Source organism: Microtus pennsylvanicus, chromosome 18, assembly GCF_037038515.1.
Source record: "Microtus pennsylvanicus isolate mMicPen1 chromosome 18, mMicPen1.hap1, whole genome shotgun sequence".
Classification (NCBI taxonomy): Eukaryota; Metazoa; Chordata; class Mammalia; order Rodentia; family Cricetidae; genus Microtus; species Microtus pennsylvanicus.
Genome location: NC_134596.1, coordinates 13,165,627 through 13,189,961, shown reverse-complemented (window position 1 = coordinate 13,189,961; position 24,335 = coordinate 13,165,627). Strand labels below are relative to the sequence as shown.

The 24,335-nt window shown below is 44.6% G+C and overlaps 1 protein-coding gene across 2 annotated transcripts in view; it reads left to right on the top strand.

Annotated features, from left to right (window-relative positions):
- Oca2 (OCA2 melanosomal transmembrane protein) overlaps positions 1–24,335 on the top strand; it is a 220,857-nt gene that overhangs the window by 129,013 nt on the left and 67,509 nt on the right. For both annotated transcript variants that reach the window (XM_075952458.1, XM_075952457.1), the window contains exons 20-22: positions 14,397–14,456; positions 15,117–15,221; positions 23,499–23,592. In XM_075952458.1, the coding sequence (XP_075808573.1) occupies positions 14,397–14,456; positions 15,117–15,221; positions 23,499–23,592 (259 nt within the window). The remainder of the gene's footprint in view (positions 1–14,396; positions 14,457–15,116; positions 15,222–23,498; positions 23,593–24,335) is intronic.

The window sequence follows — 24,335 nt, the reverse complement described above, 5'->3', positions numbered from 1 at the left end:
GTTTTGGGTGACTAAAGACTCCTCTTGTTAGACAGGGTTTCAGTAGGAAAAGAACTATATGCCCAAAGTCATAGTTTGGGGTTGGGGGAGAATGGGTATGTTGAGTTGTCCAGAGAACTTGGAAGTCATAGCCACAGAGGCTATAGCTTCACGGGCTTGAAGTGGGAGCTGTTCTTGTGGGGGTGAGCTGGCCTTGTGCCATAAAGGAGGCTGCTGGAAGAAACAGCCGCCCGCCTGGTAGGGGCTGTGCTGACCCCCCTGCTTTCACCTGTTTGCTCCTACCTATGTCTCCGACACTCACCGGCTCTCAGAAGGCAAACCAACCTGACTGCCCTAGGTCGAAAGGGGAGGTGGGGGCAGGGCAGAAGCTGGGGAACAAAACTAAGCTGGAGGCAGGACTGAGGGACACATAGAAGGTGCCCCAGACCAGGTCTCCACTTGGGATTGTTGAGATTTATGCCTCCCCCCTTTTTTTTTGGAGAAAGTTACTTGTCCCCAGTCTGAGTGATATAAATCCTGTCAAATGCTATATGATATAGTGATGCCAATTCAATTACAGCCATAGCTGAAAACATTGGCTCTATTGTCCAACTCCATCTTCTGCTGATAAAGCAAAACAGCTGAAACCGAATAACTTATAAAGAACAGAACTTTGTTTAGCACACGGTTCTGGAGGCTGGGAGCCCAAGAACACGGCCCTGATACCTGTGAGGGAGTTCTTAGTACATTGTGGCGTGGCGGAGGGCATCTGACAAGACAGAGCCTGTGTGTTGACTTCAGTCTCTCCTGGTTCTTGTGATGCTGATGTCATCAAGAGGGCCTTACTCTCATGACCTTATCTTGTCCTAAGTATTTCAAAGACTCACCATCGAGTTCAATCACCATACGGATTTGGTTTCCAACACATGAGCTATGGGGAAGATGCTCCAAGTGTGTCCTGTAACAGAGAGTAAAGGAGGCAAGGGGAGATGCGCCAAGGCTCCCTGGCCTTGGGAGCTGGGCTCAGCTTCTATAGGAGACTGTCAAGTAAGTCTGAATTGCCGGTAGACTTTCTTCCCTGATGTCATGTGCTTCTGAGCTCAGCCACCACCTCAGCTTCATATCTTCTATTTATTTCTGGGGTGAGTCAGACCTTCATTGTCATAGACCCCCAAATCTTCCTGAAGTGCTGAGGTGTCTCTGACCAGGGCTGTTGTGATGTTTCAGGCAATTCTCCCTTGCTTCTGTGAGGGAGCAATGATACCACTTTGATAATGGAGATTGTCTACTCTTTTCTGTGTGACGATATTAAGGCTTTGGAACCACAGATGGCCAAGCGGTACCTGACATTTCAACCCAGCAGACCTTCCATTAGCCGGTAAGGGAAGATCTACCCGAAAGTCTTTAGTTTTCCTTCATCCATAAAGATACAGCTTTATTTCTTCAGGCACTTGAGAAACACTGCAGCTTTTCCCTTTGTCCTCACAGTTTCCCATGAGAAACTGTCGCTTGAATTTGTATTTTCCTGTAGCTAATACAGAAGCATCTCTGGCTCTTTTCAAGAGAGTCTTGAGTCCAGTTTTTACATGTTTAGGATGTGTCTTGGTGAATTTCTTTGGATTGTTATATTATCATTCTCCTGCAGCTCACTTGGCCACTTAAAAGTTTTTGCTTTTTGTCAAAGTTGGTGAATTTCAACATTCATTCTTAAACCACCCTTTCAGCTCTTTTCCAGTTCGCTCACCCTTTCCGTACTCCAATGGCAGGAATACCAGATTGGAAGGATGGGTCTCACAGGCCCTCAGGGCTCTTCCTCCACGACTCCCATTTTTAGAGACTTGTTTTAGGTGGCTTATATTGAATGGACTCTGGGGCACTGTATGTAACCACTGGTTCTTCCCATGGTCACCTCAGTTACACGCTGAGAAAAAATGTCAAGTTCTAAGAATTTGTATACTCTATCATCTATCTATCTATCTATCTATCTATCTATCTATCTATCTATCTATCTATCTATCATCTACCTATCTATCTGTCTGTCTATCATGTATCTATTTATCTATCTATCTATCATCTATCTGTCTGTCTGTCTGTCTGTCTATCATGTATCTATCTATCTATCTATCTATCTATCTATCTATCTATCATCTATCTATCTATCTATCTGTCTGTCTATCATGTATCTATCTATCTATCTATCTATCTATCTATCTATCTGTCTATCATGTATCTATCTATCTATCTGTCTGTCTGTCTATCATGTATCTATCTATCATCTATCTATCTATCTATCTATCTATCTATCTATCTATCTGTCTGTCTATCATGTATCTATCTATCTATCTATCATCTATCTATCTATCTATCTATCTGTCTGTCTGTCTGTCTATCATGTATCTATCTATCTATCTATCTATCTATCATCTATCTATCTATCTGTCTGTCTGTCTATCATGTATCTATCTATCTATCTATCTATCTATCTATCTATCATGTATCTATCTATCTATCTATCTATCTATCATCTATATCTATTATCTATCATCTATTTATCAATCTATCAATCAATCAATCTATCTAGTATCTATTATCTATCTATCTATCTATCATCTATCTATTTATCTATCATCTATATCTATTATCTATCTATCATCTATCTATCAATCTATCGTCTATCATCTATATCTATTATCTATCTATCATGTATCTGTCTATCTATCAATCTATCAATCAATCTATCATCTATATTATCTATCATGTATCTATCTATCTATCTATCTATCTATCTATCTATCTATCTAGTATGTATGTATGTATGTATGTATCTATCTATCTATCTATCTATCTATCTCTCTATTTATCTGTCACCTATCTTTATCTATCAAGTGTCAAAGAGGACTGAGGCTTCAGGCATGCCTGGTCATGGGATTCCTTCTCTTGTCAAAACTGATTGGGAAATGCTGCTTTTTTTTTTTGGAGGTCTGGCAGACATCTTTCAGCTGTGTTCCTCATCTATCCTGGTATCCCAAACCAGTTTGGATTCTTTTCCCCTTTCAGAGTTCTCCTCCACTTGCTTACTTCTTGCTGTTTCTCAGAGTTGATGTAGGAGAAAGGGGTGTTGGACTTTGGTCTGGACTGGAAGTTTCATGAAGTTATCCGTTTGTTATTCTTCTTTTCCATTGTGCTATTTGATTTTGACTTGGACATTTTATCTTCTCGTACACTGATCTGAGTAAGATATTGGTAAAATTTCTTTGCATCTATTCCCCTAGTCTCGAGACCATAAATACTATGTGTCTTCTCTTAATCGTTAGCTTGAAATGGTTTTCAGGAACAGGGCCAGAGAGCAGGTTCAGTGGGCAAAGCACTTGCCACCAAACTGGAGGGCCTTAGTTTTATCCTTGGGCTCCATGGCAAAAGGAGAAAATGGGCTCCCATTGGTTATCATCTGACCTCTGCTTTAGCACAGTGGCTCACACATACACATGCATATTAAATAAGAAATGCTTTTTAGAAAACCTTTACAAATGTACAGAAACATATTTAAATTTTCCTTTGTCTGGAAATCCTAGCATCACATGAGAGTTGGTGCTATTTCAGGCTTGCTGGGGAGCAAGCTGAGTATATGACCTCTTGGAAGGCTTGTGGTTCAAAAGTCCCGAGTTCACCCTTTCGTCTACGATACTGAAAATCTTTTTGGGGAAGCCATCCGAGCAGCAGAAATCCTCCTTTACTGCCATGGGCACCCTCCATCCTTTCTGGCATTGGAGAGGCAAGAATAATAAGTTTCAGTACCACGGACAGTAGCACATTCTTCTAGCTGTATTTGGAGTAACACCCAAGTCTCAGTTATGACCTCGCTAGCTGCACACAAACTAGCTGCAGCTCCTGCTCACTCCTATTGACACCGCTCCCACCGCACACAGTGTCTTCTTGTTGGGTGCGTGTGCACTTTTCCTGTCATCTATAAATGGGGGGGCTCCTCCCCAGCATGCTAGGGGCTAGCTTGCCCTCCAGTGTCTGCTGCATGCCCATCCTCAGGGAGGCCCTCCCTCATCACCCCATGGAAAGAGCTCTGTGTCTTCTTGCTGGCTTCCTCAAGCACTCCATGACCGTCCAGCAGCTTACTGTGTGTTCTGCACGATAATGACGCTCTAAAGTACATGTGTGTGCCTATACATACATGCAATTCTTCCTTGTGTTGGCCTTCGCCAGGATTTAAGCTCTAGAAGACCAGTAAGGATGCCGTTGTTGAATCCCAGCCTGCCTCACAGTGTGAGCCACAGTGCATGTGCTCAATAAATAACGACAAAGAAGGAAGGATGCAGAGGAGACCGAGTCATGTGGGATGCAGAATTATGATAGCCATCTATTTATAAAATGTGTATTCTTATTAATTCAGTGGTATGTCCGGGAATGCGATAGTCATTTGTTGTGTGGAGAGAGGCTCTCAGAGAGAAAGCCTCTTGTCAGATGGTTTTTATTTATCTCTTTTTATCACAATTTCAAACACAGAAGAAGGCAAAAAAAAATAATTATAGCTCCTGCCACCATTGGAAGGTTTTGGTGGTTGCCTTTTCCTGGGCAGTTCTGTATTCTTTGCCTTTACAATCAATAGTCATACAGCTAATAGGCCACATAAAGGCTCCAATTTATAGGCTGAATGTAATAATTGTATTAATAGTTGATAAGTCATGCCAAATTTCAAAGTAGCCTCTGCTGTGATCTGCTAGGTTTTCCCTGGCTCCTAGTGTTTGGGCTTGTGTGTGTACATATACATATTTGTGTGTGTGCCTGAGTATGTATGTATAGTTACTGAAATTCACAAACCATAAGGCTTATAGCATAGAAGTTCTGCAATTCTTATTCTATTACATGTCTTGGGAAGCTTTAAGGTCACTGGAGAAATTACATAGTGATTACACAGAGTAACAGAATAGCTGTCACTGAAGATTAATTGCGTGGGGTATTGGTGAGAGCTGAGAGCGTCCCTGCACATTGAAGTTTATAGATCCAGAAATACCTGTTACTGAAGAATCTGAACTTCCTTCTTTCGGGCTCTTAGTTCAGTTCATAGGATAATTTAAAAATGGACTAGAAAGGCCAAGTAGATTTCAATTAGCCACCGTGGTGGCTGCTGGGAGAAGGAAGACAAGAGAAAGGCATGTTAGTTTTAGGCAGGCAAGAGGCTGCATGACCAAAGAGAGGAGGGTGGGTAGCTTCAGAGAAACTGAGGAAACAGCGTGCCCGGAACAGCGTGCTGAGACTTTGGCCACTGTCTAAGGGAAGAAAGTAGGAGCCGGGCGATGGTGGCGCACGCCTTTAATCCCAGCACTCGGGAGGCAGAGGCAGGCGGATCTCTGTGAGTTCGAGACCAGCCTGGTCTACAGAGCTAGTTCCAGGACAGGCTCCAAAGCCACAGAGAAACCCTGTCTCGAAAAACCAAAAAAAAAAAAAAAAAAGAAAGAAAGAAAGAAAGAAAGAAAGAAAGTAGGAGAAAAAGGCAATGTTGCGCTTTTCTTACTTACGCAGGAAACTGGTAGGCTGTGGTGCTACTTGGTAGGAGCTCTGTGAGGGGCAGTCTGGAGCAAGGAATTCTGGGTGGCTTCATGAAGGGGATAACCATTCCTTCCTACCCCTTAGCATGTCTTCAAAAGACCCAGCTTGCTTGTGAAGGCTGGAACTCCTGCCCAGTGGGTTAACTCTTCAAAGGAGGGAATAATAGCTTGGAAGGCTTTCAGTAGCTTAGACTGCAGTTTCTATTCAGAGCCAGAGGTTACACTTAGCGATGTTCTGACCTGGAGGAAATCACGGTCTTACTGGAGTCAACAAAGCCTGGATGCGTCTTCCCTTTCATAGAGTAATCTGAACCCTAGTGACCGGCAGTGCTGGCGTTTACCTTTCTAGGGGAACCAGGGAAATGGGAGGTGAGGTCTGAAGCCTCACTGATCTCCAAGGACACCGTCACAGCCGTGATGCTTTTTCCTACCTTTGGGGGAAATAACAAGTAATAATTAATAATAAAATCAAGAAAAACCCAACTAAACAAAACCCTACTCCTGTTAAAAAAAAAACAAACAAAGAGAAACAAAATCAAAGCAGAAGTAAAAACTAATAAGAGTTGATTGTTACAAAAATACAAAGAGATCTTAAATTTTTCTCCTTTTTGCTGTTCTTCCATGTGGTTCCATGGTTTTCTTTTATAAGATATAAAGTAACAGGATGGGCCATTAACTTACAGATGACAGCCGGGCAGTGGTGGCGCACGCCTTTAATCCCAGCACTCGGGAGGCAGAGGCAGGCGGATCTCTGGGAGTTCGAGGCCAGCCTGGTCTACAAGAGCTAGTTCCAGGACAGGCACCAAAGCTACAGAGAAACCCTGTCTCGAAAAACCAAAAAAAAAAAAAAAAACTTACAGATGACACCAAAGCTTGCTGATTTTGGCCAGAAGGAGCATCTCAAGAGGCTCATACTAGACTCTCAGAGTGACCTCCTGGCTTTCTTGCAGACACAGGAACACGATGCTTGGCTGTGACTCTCTCTTGAACCTCAGTCTCTACGAAAAAGCTTTCTTAGAAGGAAGATCACCAATGATCTCCATGAGGAGACACATGCATAATCCCGGGGAAGATTAATACACGGGCAGTTTGATTTTTGGATGTGGTGGCAAACACGACTTACAATGAGCTCTTTATCAGTTTTTATTCCCTTTTATAAGTTGCCACAACGTTATTCCCAAAATAGCAGTCTAACTCTTTATTTAAAACGATTGCCATTATAATGTATTCAGAATGTTTATAAAAACAAATAAATGCATCAGCTGTTAAAGGCGTAAGAATATTTTATGTTTGAGTGATTAAAATTTGGATTAGGTCAGATTTTAAAATGAGGCAAGAACGATGACAAGAAAAAAAAGTCAGCAGGGAAAAGAATCGAAAACGAAGCCCAAAGGCATTGCTTTCTGCTTGATGTCTCGAGCGTCAACATTGGCGTGCTTTTATTCCAGCACAGCCTTTGAGAGCAGGCTCTGAGGACTGTCCCCTTCCCCGTCCTTTGAGAGTCCACGCCAATCTCCCTAACTTTGTAGAGGGTTCCGGCTTACAGGAGACCCTGCCTCTGTTCTCACCCACTCCTGGGGTGCTCATGAGATGTGGGTCCGCCAGTGAGGAGGAGAAGGTGGGCACAGGGAAGCATGTTCTCTCTGCTTCTAAGCATAGACCTGGGTTGTTCCTAGGTTGCCTGTATTACACAAGAAGCAAGGATGGCCAACTCCGATTCTGCTTGACCACTGGAAACCCTCTAATGTCCATTCTTCCCTCTGATTAGAACAGGAAACCAAAGGAGTCCGGACTTCGAACAATGTACAGAAGTGAGTGAGTGTTGGGGGCGGTGAGTGGAAGACTGAGCAGCCCTCTCACGGGTGGCTTGACTCTCCCAAGGCAGGCCTCTGTCATGGAGTGTCATGGTGACACTGACTGCCAGCACTCTGTCTAGAGGACCAGACAGTGTTACCTGTGGGATGGAAGGGCAGAGGACTTGAGACAAGACAGCCAGAGGGCTCAACCAGTGGCTGTTCAGGATTTGCCCAATTTTCAGTCAGTTCCTGGATGTGTGGGATTGTCGCAGGCTAGCTGAACAGGTGACTGGCCAGCTCAGGGATGGTGGACGTGTGCCAGCTAGCCAGCCTGGAGAGTCTGACTGATATCCGAGTCACTCAAGCCTCCAGATGACCACAGGACTATGCACATGGGAGACAGACCTCAGAGCAGGAGAAAAAAATAAGAATTTGAACCACCTCATATAATATTTTTTTTGACAGAGCAAAGACTAGCTGAAAGGGAAAATTGTAGATGAAATACACGAAACCAGGAAACTCTAAAGTCATCTGATGCTCTGCTTTAAGAGGATTCTAAGAAAAGAGCAAAGACAACCACACAGAAAGAGAAAAACTAACAAAGAGAAGATTAGTGCCAAGAAAACAGGAAGAGGACTATATAGAACATCAGCTAGAAAGCTAATCCTTCACCAAGAAATCAGAGAACACAGACTGCCCACATCAACAAGAAACTGGAGCTATAATCCAGACACTACAGACTTTAAAGTAACAAGGAGAATATATTAATACATTTACAGCAATCAGTTCACCCATTTACATGAAATGAACCTACTGTCTTGAAATAGAACATCCTAGCTGACTTAAGTTGCAATAGAAATTCTGAATACTATTACATCAATCAGAGAAGCTGAATTAATAATGTCAGTGTTCCCATCTGGAAAAGTTCAGACACAGCTGACTTCTCTGTAGAATTTTCTCAGACCTAAGTGAGAACCGATTCTAATCCCATAAAACCATTTCAAGAGGAAACTTTACTTTGTAACTTTTTGGGCATAGGCATTATGGGAGAAAGAAACTCAGAGCAACAGATCTCATGAACATAAATCTAAAAATCTTTAGCAAGACATTAACTGGAGGCAGGGCGGTGGTGGCGCACGCCTTTAATCCCAGCACTTGGGAGGCGGAGGCAGGTGAATCTCTGTGAGTTTGAGGACAGCCTGGTCTACAAGAGCTAGTTCCAGGACAACTAGAGCTGTTACATAGTGAAACCCCATCTCGAAGAAAAAAAAAGGGTATGAACTGGATACCACAGTATATGAAAAGGGCAACACAACCAAGGCAGTTTTATTTTAGTAACAGGGTTGATTTAGCATCTTAAAGTCAAGAAGTTCATTCTTTGTACTAACATTATAGGATGCTGTCAAATGCCCATATGATTATTTCAATCGTTTTTTTAAGCATTTGACAGCATTCAAAGTCACAATAAAAATTTTCAGCAAGCCACAAACTCTAACATCGACGACAGGAAATATTTGAAAATCCTAGAGGCGATGATGTGTTTGTGTTGATGATAACAATATAACTTGGCCACAAGGCCGGGAAATACATCTTGCACGCTGTGTTCTCTGGATAGTGTACCTGCTGTGTCGCACAGAGCAAAGGGCAGAAGGACAGAAAGGCAAAAGCAGAAGTCTCCCCTTGCAGACCACATGGTGGAAATCTGGAGGAGTCAGTGCCTGATGGATGGAACTGAAAGGTAAACAGAAAGAAGACGCAAGGCTATGATAATCGCCATCCTGTGGCTGCCACGGAAGACCTGGGAGTACTGCTTGGCTTGGATGCAGCTCATGTTGCCTGGCTTCGTTGTTTCTGGACAGACATCATGCTCAAGAGGTTCTCTGCAGCTAGAAGCAGAGGTCCAGGAGGGGCCAGAGGACAGAGACAGTCCCCAGTGTATGACCCCAGGTCCCGCTCCCTCTAGACGGGTTCCACTTCCTGAGTGCCAAAGCATTCATTCGGGAAAAATTTTTTTTCAGCCCATAGTAATGAAACTGGTGGTTATTTGAATAAGAACAAGAAGATTGCTAGAATTTTCTTTGGCTTTTGTAGTTTTACACTGTATCTGATTTTGTTTCTACAGTTTCACTTGTTTATCTTGAGAAATGAATTCTTTGAGAATTTGGTAGAATAAATTTTGGCTGTATTTACTCTCTCCCTCAACTCTTCGTAGATTTAAGCCCCATTTCTTTACCTGAGCCTCGTTTGTGCTGCTCTGATGTTCAGGGACTTGTGACTGTCACCTGCAGTATAATCAATTTACCAACAACTCTCTTAAAGAAAACTGGCTCTCTCCCAGTGGCTACCGTTGCCAGAAGCTTCTCAGGTAGAGGAGGGACTTCAAGTCCACTCTGTGCTGGGATGCTGAGTGCTTCCATGGCTCCATGGCTCGGACCTGACTAGGCCAGTGACAGGATGGAGAAAAAATGAACACACAGATACACAGCAAACTGGGTTTGGGGTGGCTGGGCGCTATGGTAGAGAAACCACAGCACCCTAGAAAGAAAGAAGCTCAGCAGGCTTTGTAGAGTTGATCAGGGAAGCAAGGCAGGTCATGGCAAAGGCTGAACTGAGGAAGCCAGCTTAGCTAGTCTTGGTAAAAATAGTCTCTGCAAGGGTGTACCCTACAGGCTGTTCGCATCTTGGGGAGAAGCTAGGGAGCACACTCTCTGCACATACTATTGGGATTTGCACTTGGATCTGAGGAAGAATCTGTCCTTATTTTGAGTCTCACATGGGCCAGGGTCTTATACTCCCATGGGGCTTGCACCAGTGTCCTTGATGTGCCTGTGTCCATGCCAACAACACACATCCTCTCAGGACTTCATTCACTCAGGAATTTCTCCAGGACTTAGCCTGGTTTGGTCTTGCAAAAGTCTTGTGTGTGTATGTTTGTATGTGTGTGACTCTGTGTGTATCTGTGTGTGTGTGACTCTGTGTGTGTGTCTGTATGTGTATGTGTGTGTGTTTGTATATGTGTATCTGTGTGACTGTGAGACTGTTGTGTGTCTGTGTGTCTCTCTGTGTGTTTGTATGTGTGTGTGAGACTCTGTGTGTGTCTGTATGTGTGTGTGTGTCTGTATGTGTTTGTGTGTGTGTGTGTCTGTATGTGTGTGTGTGTGAGGGAGCTTCAGCAGTGATAAGCAGGTTTCCATCTGATTTTTTGGAAAGGTGTTTAGTCATTTACGGCATACTCATTTCTCGTTGTCTTTAGTGAGACCCCTTTCTTGCTGATATCATACTCTGAGTGTTATTTCCACCACTTACTTCTGTTACCAGTTTCCCTGTAGTTGGTCTTAGTAAAACTACCAACTACGAGTTTGCTTTTTAATTATTTTCTCCTCTTGTAATTGTTATTATTATTCCTTACCTTTAAAGACCTAAGTTGTTCCTTGTTAACTTCTTGGCGCTGGCCTTTCCAAGTTCACGCTTTACCTTGCTCAGTACTTGTGTGGAAGGCTGCACATTTCTTTTCAGCTCACCTTGGCAACATCCTTAGACTTTCCCATGCACATCAATCACGTTTGCATTCTTATGAGGTCATGTTTATATCCAGTGCCGTCCTGAGCATGCGGAGGTCAGAGGACAGCGTGGGGGGTTGCTTACCTCCTTCTATCACGTGGGTCCTTGCGATGAAGCTCAGGCTGTCCGTGCTGGGGTCAAGTGCCTTTCCCAGGCCCCTGAGCTACTTTGCCAGTCCTGTGTTCTTATTTATTCAAATTACTTTTGCTTACACCATGCTCCTTGGCTGAGATTGCGCAGTCAGCTCTGTGAAATGACTGTGGAGTTGTCTCCTTGGCCCCATTGGTCGAGCTGTTTACGTTTCATTTACTTTTGAGTCTACGTTATTGGTTATGTGTGATTTAGAATCGCTTACTTTTTATAAGTAATGAAAAGAAGCATGAAGCTTTCATTAGTTAAAATACTCTTGGTACGTATTTTTCTTCTGCGTGTTTACTTTTGGGTATCTTTAACAAATTTTATATATTTGGATTATAATCCAGTATGACGACTTCCAATATTTAAGTAAGGCTTTCATTTTGATTTTATTTTACCTTGCTATTTTATCTTATTGCCTTGCCCGTTTCATTATTATCTTAAGATGAGATTATTCTATGCAGCCAAGGCTGCTCTCAGACTTGTTAGGTAGCCTATGTCGCTCTTCAGGCCATCAGTGTGCCTTTGTCTCTCAAGTGCGGGGACTATCACAGTGAATATCACAGGTCCCACCACACCTGTCTGAAAACACCTGGATCTGTCATGACGTCATTGACACACTTGGCTTTAAATCTATCATTTAATCGGCCCTATGTCTTTATTTTCAATTTCCCTTTTTAGCTTATTTGATTTGACTGTTGCTCTCCCACAGTTACACACCTGATAAGTTCAGGGCTGTCATGTGACTCCGAGACAGCCTTCATCTTTAACTCAGAAAGGGCCTATTTTAATTGACATTTTAATACTCTTCGACCCTTAGTTCCTCTAAACAACATTCTTTGAGTATCTTTTATCTATGAATTCTCAGTTGTGAAATGTTATTTCTTTCCTATTTTGGTACTTCTACTTGTATCCCTGTCTTCTTTTGTCTTTGATGGTCCAAGGCTGCAATCTCATCACTGATCGTGATCTTGGGGTTCAGGAGAGCCTGCATTAATCTCTCGCAGGATGACGTGTGTCACTGGTTTGGCCCGTCTCCAGTTTCACGGCTGCTCCCACGTCCTGACTTCAGGTGGCTGCCCTCCTCAAGCTGCCCGCCAGGTTTCTGTCTCTGCCATTCAAGTTTTGCAGCTTCCACCAGGCTATGGGTAGTGTTTGCTTGCAGAAAATTTACACAGCTGACTAATCCAGCCATGCGCTAAAGAGTATTGTGTCCAGAGTCTGTGGATGCAGAGGGGCCTGCGCTCTGCAGCCCATTGTTCCAGAGGTGATGGCTAGGAGTTCCTGTCTTGGCTTCTCCCCCGTCACGGTTCCAGTGTCCTGTGTGGTGCTGTGAGGTACAGCACACCCTTTTCTGTGCTGTGTATTGTGGCTGGAAATAGTGATGTGCACAGACTTCACGTACACACAAATGCCAAATGTATCACACTTGCCGACTTTATCCGTGCTAAATGGAATCACTGTGTATTTGACTTACCACCTTATATCACAAGGCACAGCATTTGTATTTTCCTTATAACTTGACTTTTATTTAATTATGAGGTCAGATATTTTGAGAAGCGTTATTTGGTGGAATGTTCAAGTCCGTTGAAGATATTACTTTATCTTTTCATACTGCGCACATAGGTTTTGAGACTTCATGTGATATCAGGCATCTGCATGTACACATAAGATGCTCATAGTACACTGTGGATGAATGTACACATTGGAGCATCTTTATATGTCATCGGGCAGAAAATCTTAATGTAAATTGGACAAAAGGTTAAGTTGGATTCAATTTTTTACATGTTCATTATCATTTAATTAAATGTGGGCTATGTTAGATTCCTGGCAAGTAAAGGTATTTATTTAGTCTCCTCTGAGACTCAGCCTGTGTTTTTCTTTGATGGTCCAAGGCTGTAATCCAAATGGGTAAGTGTCACATGGTCAGGTTGACAGTCAATCTAATGGGATTTAGAGACAGGATGGCCATGACAGCATTTGCAGAACAGTTTACCTGAAGAGCAGAGTCATTCCCTAAATGTGGATGGTACCATTCCATGCACCGAGGTCCTAAATTATTATTAAGGGTGAAACAGATTGAAGCGTTGGCGTTCATCTCTTCCTGTTTCCTGAGAGTGGAGGCAGAGCGACCCACTTCCTCATGCTTCTATTGCCATCCTTTCCCACCATGACGGACTAGACCATCAAGTTCTATGCCCAAATCAACTCTCCCTTTGCTTTACTTTGCCTTTTGTTGTTGCAGAAAGAATAAACGTAATAATACCATACCAATCTTCTGTATTATTCTTCTCATTGCTATAATAACTTGGCAGAAACATACTGAGGAAGGGAGAGTGTGTGTTGCCTCACAATTTGAGAGTTTCGTCATGGAGAAAGTGGCAGAAGCATGAGGGAGACAGTCACGTCGCGGCCACAGTCAGGGAGTCAAGGGAGAAGAACGCTGCTACTCAACTTGCTGTCTCTTTTCCTCAGACATTCCTAGAGGCACATCACTGGGGTGATTCACAGACATTCCTAAAGGATGATGAGGTTGAGAGGCTCCAAGTGTTGGTAGCATCAGAACTGGGCAGCCCTGATATGGGTAGATTATCATGGTCTAGTAATGTTAAAAACTAAGTTGATTGAGAGTTGCTTTTGAAGTTCTACCGTCTTCAAACAGAGTCCACTTGGAAATGACAGATGGGTCGGGATTCTGTAACCTGAATGCACACACATTCAAGCTGACATTTCCATATTACCCTCCCCTCAATGAAACTCCAGAGGAAATGTCCCACACTGCAGTGGTAATGGGCAGAGGGGTTGCTGTCCTTTCCCGGTGCTGGGTCTCCTGCCTGAGACAGAACTGTGGTCTGAGCACAATCTCCTGAGCTTCTGTTATTTTCTTCTACCCCTCTCCATTCCACTGGAAACAGACTTTCCAGAAGACATGTTCCTCAAGCTGGGAAAATGGAAATGTGCCCAGGAGATGTGCTTTTTTCCCCCCTCTTGCTTTAAGGTTTGTAAAAACCGCATTAAACAAACAAACAAAAAACCACCTTGAACTTTCGAGATACTTTGGAATAGGAAATGCAGCTTACTCTGAAAGACCTTTTTTATGGATTGGCATTTCTTCGTGTGCAATCAAATGGTCTCTTTCATATAGGTTGACAAAAATCAATGACGAATTCCTGCCTCCGCTATTGTACATTTCCCCCTCTGTGTGTCTTCCTGAGTATAGATGATAGCAAATCTATTTATAGACTGTGTTAAGGACTCTAATCTTAAATGAGAAATGATAACCGGGGCCTACCTTATATTCCCCTCTGATTTGAAAGACAGAAGAAATCCATATATATTCTCATGTGAAAACACCCCTTTCTTCCAGGCCTTGGCGCATCTTCACCTAGTAGAGTATGTGGGAGAGCAGACTGCCTTGCTGATCAAGGTACATTGAATGTTCTAGTAGAATGTGTTTTGGCCACTCGTTTTTGATTTTTTGATGAAAGGAAAAAAAAGAAAAGAAATGTCTGGTAAGGTTACACTAATTACCTCAATTATGTCCAGAGCACTGAAGGGAGCCTACTTAATCCTCGGGAGCCTAAAGATGAAGGGATACTTTCATCAAAGGATATATAATTATAGATGCTTGCTATCTTGCTTTGGCCTTTAGTTAAATATGTCTAAGAAGGGGCAGCGCACAGGGAGTGAATGCTATAGAGATTCTTACCTTAGAACTCTGGTAGGCCGCTGAGCAGGAGGGACCTGTCTCTGTGGCCACCAGATGTGGGGATGGAATGCTTGATCCTCAACCTAGAGAGCTACTTGCCTGACAATGGACCCTCTGTTCCCTGTGGCCAAGGTTCCTGGTATGAGTGTGGCCCGGGTTTGCAGGCCTATGCTTACCTTCATCCTATTATGTGTCAGAGGACACCATGTGTGTATGATTGAGAAGTACAATGGTTAATAGGTAGCATGGCCATTATCCGCTCCTGGCTTGCCTGTCTATGCTTACCTTCATCTCATCATCTGTCAGAAGACTCTTTGCATGTGTGGTCGAGAAGTCCAGTGGTTAATGAGTAGCATGGTCATTATCTACTCCTTCTAGATGGTCCCAGAAGATCAGCGCTTGGCGGCTGCCATCGTGCTAATAGTGTGGGTCTCAGCCTTGGCGTCGTCCTTGATTGACAACATCCCATTTACTGCTACGATGGTAAGTTGTATGTTCCTGGGTGTTTAAGACCCAACCTTAGCCTGCAATCATTCGGGCTCAGCTTTCCTTCCTAAGAAGCGGAGTATGAAACCAGCTCCTCCATTGCTCTTACACATGAGGAAAAAGAAACGTGAGCTGAGCCCAAGGCAGATGGACATGGGACAAAGAGGCCAATGACAGGCTGGAGATCAGCATCTTCAGAGTGGATACATCATGGATGACTGTCTGTTTTGGGAGGCCAGTTGAGGGCTGCTACCCCTCCTAGGAAACAAGTGTTTGATTCTTTTAAAAGGGACTTCAAAACACCAAAAGACTGAGTTGTTGCCTTTATTATCTTCAGATGCAGAAATTCCTTATTCGGAGCAGTCTGCATGGGTTCTGATACTTGGCCTATGCAGGGATTTTTTAAAATATTTATTTATTTATTATGTATACAATATTCTGTCTATATGTATGCCTGAAGGCCAGAAGAGGCCACCAGACCTCAGTACAGATGGTTGTGAGCCACCATGTGGTTGCTGGGAATTGAACTCAGGACCTTTGGAAGAGCAAGCAATGCTTTTAACCACTGAGCCATCTCTCTAGCCCTATGCAGGGATTTTTAAGTCTCTATTTGGTTCTACTTTCCAGCCAATACTGAGACCCCCATCCTTGGGACATCTTCTGTGTCACCGATTCTTTGGCTTAGTGCAGGGACTGTGAGCCATGGTGAAAAACCATTTATCAGCAATGTTTCATTTCTTCAAAGTAAAACAAACAGAAAGAGCCGAGACAAAGGCGGAAGCATATTCAGACTTCCTCATGTGCACGCGAGCTGAGCTCTGTAGGTGTCTGTATATACAGGTGCACCATGGTATAGTTAGATCTCCCCTGGACCCCATCTTGCTTCCCCAATCAACCGTGTCTTAATAGAGCAGGTCGTTTTGCAGCTTGACCTTACACACACTTCATCACAGCTTTTTATGGTTTGCTTAAGAGTTATGCTAGGCACTGAAGGTTTGCCCTTCGCGCGATATATTTCCTTTATGCCGAGTAAGGCACCCATCTTCCATACCAGTCTCTCTCACCTGCATCTTGCTCCAATCCTTTATTTTTGGTCTTTTGAGATATTGTTTCTTGGGCTGGAGAATTAGATCAGCAGTTAAGAATACTGGCACCCACATTGGTGGCTCACAGTCATCTATGACTCCACTCCTCAGGGATCCAGCCCCCTTTTCAGGCCTCTGATGGCCCCAAGAGTGTTCATGGTGTAAGACATAGTGAAGACAGAACAGGCATGTGCATAAAAATTAAAAATTAAAAAATTGCTTTCAATTTCTCTTAAAAACAGTATGCAAATAGGTTTTTAAAGTTTTCTTTTCCTTTTTTCAAAACTTCTTTATTGAATCTTTGGGTGTTTCGCATCATGTACCCCAATTCTGTTCACCTCCTGGTCCCCCCATACCCCCATCCTGTTGTATCCCCCTCCCCATGAAAGAAAACAAAACAAAGTAAGCAAGCAGGCAAGCAAATAAAAGCAACAACAACAACAACAAAACCCCAACAAACTATAACAGAACACAAACCACACCGGAAACAGAAAACTCTCTGCTTTTTTTCTCCTGCTTCTCCATCACCTCTTCATCCTGATGGCGTTGGAGGCTTCGGTGTGTCATATTGTAGACCCCTTTGTCCATCAGTCTTACTGGCAACTGTCCATTGCAATTGAACTGGTCTGTTTCAAGGCCTCTGGCTTTTGGTACACCATCCTCACTAGATTTTTTTTTTTTTAATTTTCATGTAGATAACCTTAGCAGGTAATGACTTTATTCATAGTATTATAGTGAGGACCATTTAATTTGTAGTGCCTATAAAGTAGCATTAGTATTCCAACCTGTAGCAGAGCACAGCAGGTTCACCCTTGGGTGAGTGCAAAGCCAATATGCACACAAGGCAGCAAAAGAATGAGGAAAGGCTTGCTATTTGTGCAAGTAAAAAGAGCACTGGGAAGGCCCCCAAAGCACAGTCTCCTTAAACAAAGGAGACGAAGGGATTTTATTAGGGAAACTCATGCATATTCATGGAGAAACAAAAAGAGTCCTGCCTGGCATAAATGGATAAAAATGTGAATTAATCACAGTAGGTTACTTTCCCAAAGTAGCTCTTTATTTACATCCTCTCCAATCTACTCTCCTTCAGGCACTGTGAGTGCTTTACTGTGTCCCTGCCTGTCCCTCCTGCTGGGCCTCCCCTGTCCTGAGACACACCATTGTCTCTGTGGCCCTAGGATGGCCCTGCTCACCTGTGCTGGTTCTAGCATCTCCTTGGCCTTTGCTCTGTTGATTTTGCCTCTGGTAGCAGTTCTTTGTCCCTTACCTCTTCCCTTCTCTGTCCTGGCCCCCCCCTGCACATGCACGATTGCTGATGGAGACTGGGAATCCTAGGTTTCTGCTTGCAGAGCACGGTGGCAAATGCCCCGCAGAGGCTTCCGATCCTGTGGCTTTAGCTCCGCGTGTGGAAGAGGATGCAGTGGTCCTCGGCACTCGAAGGGTCTAAGTGTGGGGTGGGGGTATTGTAGTAAAAGAGACTGCGGGCATGGCTGCTCCATAGTTGTTGTTGTCGGGTTTTTTTTTTGTTTTTTGTTTTTTTTTTTTTTGGTGACTAAGAGAGAGGGAATAATCCAGAGGCAACTGGAGGAGTTCAGAGTAGAGAAAAAGAGAAGGCAGACTAGACATGGTCAGCTCTAGAGAAGTGGAAGAATGGGAGAGAATAGTGGAGACGATGAGAAAGCAAGCCATAGAGACTAGAGCAGACCAGACAGGCAGGCAGGCAGGCAGGTGGACAGACAGACAGACAGACAGACACACACACACGAGAGAGAGAGAGAGACAGAGACAGAGAGAGAGAGAGAGAGAGAGAGAGAGAGAGAGAGAGAGAGAGAACAACATATGGGATAACAAGAGAGCAAAAGAATATATAGAGAGGCAGCTCGAAAGAGCGAGTGAGCCAGAGAGGGCTAGAAACAGAGTGGTGGAGAGGTGGAGACATCCTGCGTTCTATGAGGATGGCTGCGGGAAGGAAAGGGAAGGGCCGAATGCTATCATGGTCTTTGAAATACATAGCAGGTACTTGTGATACTCAGGGAGCCTGGAGGCCAGCATGGGCTGTGATGGTAGGCACCACAGGTGACCATCTGTCCGTCTGCCAGAGGCAAGGGGCTCCTTTGGGAAACTGGAAACCAGTTTCACTAGTTCCCGAGGAAGTCTGGTTTTTATTTAACTACCAGAAATCCTTCTATAGTCCAGCTTGAGCTCATTTCTAGACACGGACAGCCCGAGACCTGACTCTGGGGGTGCAGAACTCGTGTGTTAGGTGGAAATCGCCAGCTGCCTGCTCCTGCTTTTGGTTGATTTTTACCTTTGCCGTCAGTGATCAGCTGCCTGGGAACTTTCCGTTACTTAAAGAAAGATCAGGGCTTGAGAATCTGTCCCCTCCTTCTTCCCTCCTCCGAGTGTCTGCCTCCAGCAGAACCTTCCCCTGGACCAGCTGTGGTAAGGCAGAGCTTATGCCCCTGGGCTTCCTGGAACTCTCTCTCTCTAGCCTCTCTGTCCAAGCCCAGGTGTGTGAAGCGAGCCCCATCCTCCCACCGCAAGAACACACATTCAGTAGTTTTCCTCACCTGTTTGGCTCTGCCCCCTCTGACTGATGTGCGGGCATCGGTTCTCCCTGACTGGGTCTCAGTTCTCCTATTTGAAGAGAGTCCCTTCTGACTAGAAGCACCTTCACTCTACACAGCTGTGGAGCCTTCTGCATCCAGGGGAACACATACGGAAATGCAGAAACGACCAAAGAGCTGGCAGACACAGCTGCCTTTTGAAGGACGATCAGTTAGTACGAATGCAGTCACAGAGCTAGAAGCCACTTGATGCAGCAAAGCACCTGCAGGAATCGTTCCCCGAGCACAGTGGTTCTTAACCTTCCTAACGCTGGGAACCCTTAATACAGTTCCTCATGTTGTGGTGACCCCCAGCCATATGACTATTTCATTGCTACTTCATAATTGCAACTTTGCTACTGTTAGGAATCTCAATGTGAATATCTGGTATGGAGATGGTCTTAGGTGACCACCTCAAAAGGGTCATTCGGCGCCAAGGGGGTCACAACAGACAGGTTGAGAACCCCTGCCTTGGAACAGTGGCTGAGTAATTCTGTTATCCCGAGGACACATGAGAGACAGAAACAATTTCAGCCCGCCTCTTCTTTGTGTTGGGTCTCAGACGGGGACCTCCATTCATCCTGCTACTGCGTATGTTTGGCAGTGGTATATCCCCTTTCTTCTGTGGGCCAGAAAGGATGTCCTGCCATTGGGAGGGAGAGGATTCCGAGAATTAGCTCACAACTGGTAGGATGCCGCCATGGAAATTCTCTTCATGCACAGAGGGAAAACAGTCATTCAGTACAGGAGTGGAGGCTTCCATGGTGGTTGGATGAGACTTCAGGAATATTCTAATCAGAGCAGTATAGATGAAGGTGTCCATGTCCCAGCGTTTGAGATGAACTAAGTTTGTTATTAACTTTTTTTTTTATTTTGAGGCAAGGCTTCACTAAGTTGCTCTGGACCTTTAACTCACTATGTAGACCAGGCTAGCCTTGAACTCTTGAGTCTACCTATTAAATGCTGGAATTAAAGATGTTTACCACTGTGCCTCACTACTTTAGCTATTATTTTATAAAACTGAATTGAAATGTTTCTGACTTTTGTCATTTCTGAGTGTTTCTAGGTCACTGTTGTTATAGACAACACCTGGGTTTAACCCTCTGTTTTAAGCCCTTCCCTTAGTTGCTGTTGTAAACTGTGAAATATTAAGCAGGACTTAACACTGCTAACAGCCCTAGAGAATCTGAAGTGGTCAGTGCGAGGCCCCTGGTCCTCACTATATGCCAGAGTTAATCCCTTGCTTTCTTGAGATGGAGGAAACAACGCATGGTCTTGAGAAACAGAAGACACTGGGGTCTTGGGATCCGGATATTTCAGTATTTGAGCACACATTGCCATGCCTGGGAACCCCCTTCACACTCACTGGCCTTTTCTTCCTTCCCTTCCTGATGTGGGAGTCCCCTCTGTGTGGTGTGATTACCATTAATGAATAAAGAAACTGCTTTGGACCTATAGCAAGGCAGAACTGAGGTAGGTAGGGAAAGCTAGGCTGAATGCTGGGAGAAAGAAGGGTGGAGTCAGATGCAGAAACTTTACCTGGTAAGCCACAGCCACATGGGGATACTCAGATTAATAGAAATGGCTTAAATTAATATAAGAGTTAGCCAATAAGAAGCTAGAGCTAATGGGCCAAGCAGTGATTTAATACACTTTCTGTGTGATTATTTCTGGTCTAAACTAGCCAGGCTGCCGGGAACCAAAAAGCGGCCCCCTCCAACCTCTTCCAGCCTGCAGTAGGCAAGAGCTTGTGGGAATCTGAGTACAGCCCTGTGGCAGCAGAATTCCTGGGGCTCTGCTATGGTGCCCTCACAGCTGCACTGGGGACCTGAGGTACAGGGCTAAGGACTGAGAATTCTCAGACAGTCTTCCTCTGTTGATGCCTCTTCAAACTCCTTGGCTTGCACAGGAAAGAGTCTGTGACAGCTTCAGGCTTAACATACTACCATTTCCCCTCTGGGCTATATGGTGATTTATGCACATAATTTTGTAGTTTTTAAAAACTGATTTCTTGGATACATACAGTTGTGTGCATTGCCATTTAGCCCAGCATGCAAGCCATGTTTTGAAGGCTCTCTGGTTCTTCAGCATCTTCTTATCCCAGGTTTGTTTCCAGGCCCGACGAGGAAGTATTCAAGCAGCTATAGCTGTTGGCTGGAACAGCTGGTATAGGGAAAAACACTCAGGGGTGATAAAGGTCAAAAGTACTTCATCCGAGTGTTCGCTTTTTGTTTTACACTTGATGCCATTTTTGCTTTTAGCCTTTTCTTTTCTAAAATGTTCAGAAACAAAATAATATAGAGAGCTGAGCCAGGTCCAGTGGACTGCAATTAGGCTAAATAGCAGAGCAGTTACAGGGATGCACGGCTGTGTTTCTGCAGAGGGAGAATCTGGGATTGAATCCCAATATGCCATTTATGGGAGCTAAATAAGGCCGTCTCTAGAGGAGTAGGGATGTGAGCAGCAAAGACACACTGTCTTCTCCATTAGCCTGGCAATGTGGGTTACAGGCCCTTCCCCAATGGGTAGGGATCAGTGAGTCCTCTGGCTAGGGAAGGTGGCCTTGGAAGGATATCATGGGGCATATTTCTCTCCTCCCTCCCTCCCTCCCTCCCTCCCTCCCTCCCTCCCTCCCTCCCTCCCTCCCTCCCTCCCTCCCTTCCTTCCTTCCTCTCTCTCTCTTCTTCCTCCTCCTCCTTCTCTTTTTTCTCCTCCTCCCCCTTCTTCTTCTTCCTCCTCCTTCCTCTTCCTCCTCCTCCTCCTCTTCCTCCTCCTCCTCCTCCTCCTCCTCCTCCTCCTCCTCCTCCTCCTCCTCCTCCTCTTCTTCTTCTTCTTCTTCTTCTTCTTCTTCTTCTTCTTCTTCTTCTTCTTCTTTTTCCTCTTCTTCACTTCTCCTTCCTTCCTTCTTCCTTTCTCCCTCCCTCCCTCCCTCCCTCTTTCTTTCTTTCTTTCTTTCTTTCTTTCTTTCTTTCTTTCTCTCTCTTCCTCCTCTTCCTTCTCCTTCTTCACCTTCTTCTCCCCCTCCTTCTTCTCTTCTCCTTCCTTCCTTCCTTCCTTCCTTCCTTCCTTCCTTCCTTCCTTTCTTCCTTCCTTCCTCTTTCTCTTCTTCCTCCTCCTCCTCCTTCTTCTTTTTCTCCCTCCTCTTCCTCTTCCCCTTCCCCTTCTCCTTCTTCTTCTCTTCTCCTTCCTTCCTTCCTTCCTTCCTTCCTTCCTTCCTTCCTTCCTTCCTTCCTTCCTGGCTCACAGACTGGCCGTCATGTAGCCAGATTTTGGTCCACACTCTGCAAACCACCGTGTATATTTATTTAGGGGACTAGGATTCTGAGAAAAGGATAATCAGAGTATGTCTCAAACACTCAGGGAGAGGATACTTTAAAAACACATCATGTATTTCTTACAGAAATGTCACAGACCGACATGTTTCATTGGTTATAATAACACAGATTTTTTTTTTCCATTAGAAGAGGGCCACTGGCTATTGGTAGAGCTCCCTGGAAACCGATATTTCTGGTTGTAAAGTCTGTTACAAATGCCACAGCTTCAGGACAACTGGGGAGAGCAGCAGTGAGAGGCAGCCTTCCCAGGGTGCAGCTTCTGAGCAGAGACTGTTTTCATGATTTGGTTGCAAAACCCACCATTATTGTGTCTTCTCATGCCCCACTTCCATGGTCTGTCTGGTTTTTTTTTACATCTCTCTTGTGTATGTGTATGAGGTGTAACAGTGGTGTGTGTGTGGGGGGGGGTATAACAGTGGTGTGTGTGTGTATGTATGTGTGTCTATGTGTGTGTGTGTGTGGTTGGAGATCAACTTGTAGGAGTCAGTTCTCGCCTAACATGTGGTTCTGGGAGCTGAACTTGAGTCAAGGTTTGGCAACAAATGCCCTCTCCCTCTGAGCCGCCTCACCGGGCTGCATCTATCGGCTGAACTGACAGCAGACGCACTCCAAGAGTGACTTAATGTAGACTGTGATGACGCTTCAGGAAGAGCGTGACACCAGCGGGGGTTCGTGAACAATGGACTCATGGTTCTTAGGCACCCATCCATAGTGACCCATGGCCTCAGCCTGGGTAGCTTCCAATGAGGAGACCTGGTTCTTCGCTTTGGACCAGACATAGGCAGATGGGTACACACTCAAGGTTTTGTGCATCTCAAAATTTGCTTTGACTTCTTTCCATGCATCTGGTGCTCCTTTTAGAAAAAAAAATTATATATATATATAATATATATAAAATAATACATTAACAGTTGGCTATTAAAAATTCTGTGAGGGCCAGTGAGATAGCTTAGTGGATAAAGACACTTGCCACCCAAGAATATAAGCCTGAGAACTTGAGTTTTAGTCCCAGAAGCCACGTGAAGTTGGAAGGAAAGAACTGACTCCATTCCACAAGGTTGGCCCTCCACACTTATGCTGTGATACTGCTACCCCGCCATACACACACACATACGCACCAACAATAATTGATGATAATGATAATAATAATAACAATAGCAAAACAAGGCCGCTCACGTTCTGCAAGTCTGGGTGTGTAGCTCTCACGGTCTTTATGATAGGTGGCTGTAATGTTCCTTTCTTCCACAGATCCCTGTGCTTCTGAACCTGGGCCAAGACCCTGATATTCGTTTACCTGCGCTGCCGCTCATGTATGCCCTGGCCCTCGGCGCCTGCCTGGGAGGTAAGGGGTGCTGACTTCATTGTGAGGAACCACACTGGCACTGTGGGGGCGGACAGAGAAAGAGCTGGTAGCTAGCAAATCAAAGGCGAATTCAAGAGAAGCCTGATGATTTCTTGATTTCAAAATCTGAACAACCAGAACTCCTCCATTCCTCTGTAAAGTCAGTCAGCGTTTGCCATGTCCTGGCGTGGCTTTGGGTCCTGGAACCTTAATTAGGAGCAGCAATGAGATGGTCTGGACTCTCAGATAAAGAAGTTTTAGTACCTGAGAAACTCAGAGCTTATTATATACAGTTGGACAGGGAGGCGGGGTTATTCCATACATCTGATCGAGGAGGTGGGGTTAGCTAATATGGGTAGGAGCAGTCTCTGTAGGGAAACAGTCTTCGGGATGGAAACATCGAGGGGGAAAGCTACTGTGGGCATTTTCCTTACACACGGTTATCTTTCACATTTAGATCAGAGGGAGGCCTCGCCTCCCTTTGAGCCCCTCCCAGGGGAAGGCTTTATCATGGCACGTGTCTGAGGCATTGGTGCCCACGTCAGCTACAGATTCATTCATGATTTCACTTGTTCTCTACAACTTCTCACCATGCAGGGCCCGTGGTCTGATGACGGTCACTGCTGATATAGTTCAAAGCTAGCTAGCATGCTCCCACTCCGCGCCTCTAGGCAGCATCCTATGCAATCAGCAGAATCTGTAGTGGCCGGTCTTTCTCTCTGGGCTCCACTGCCTAGAAGCAT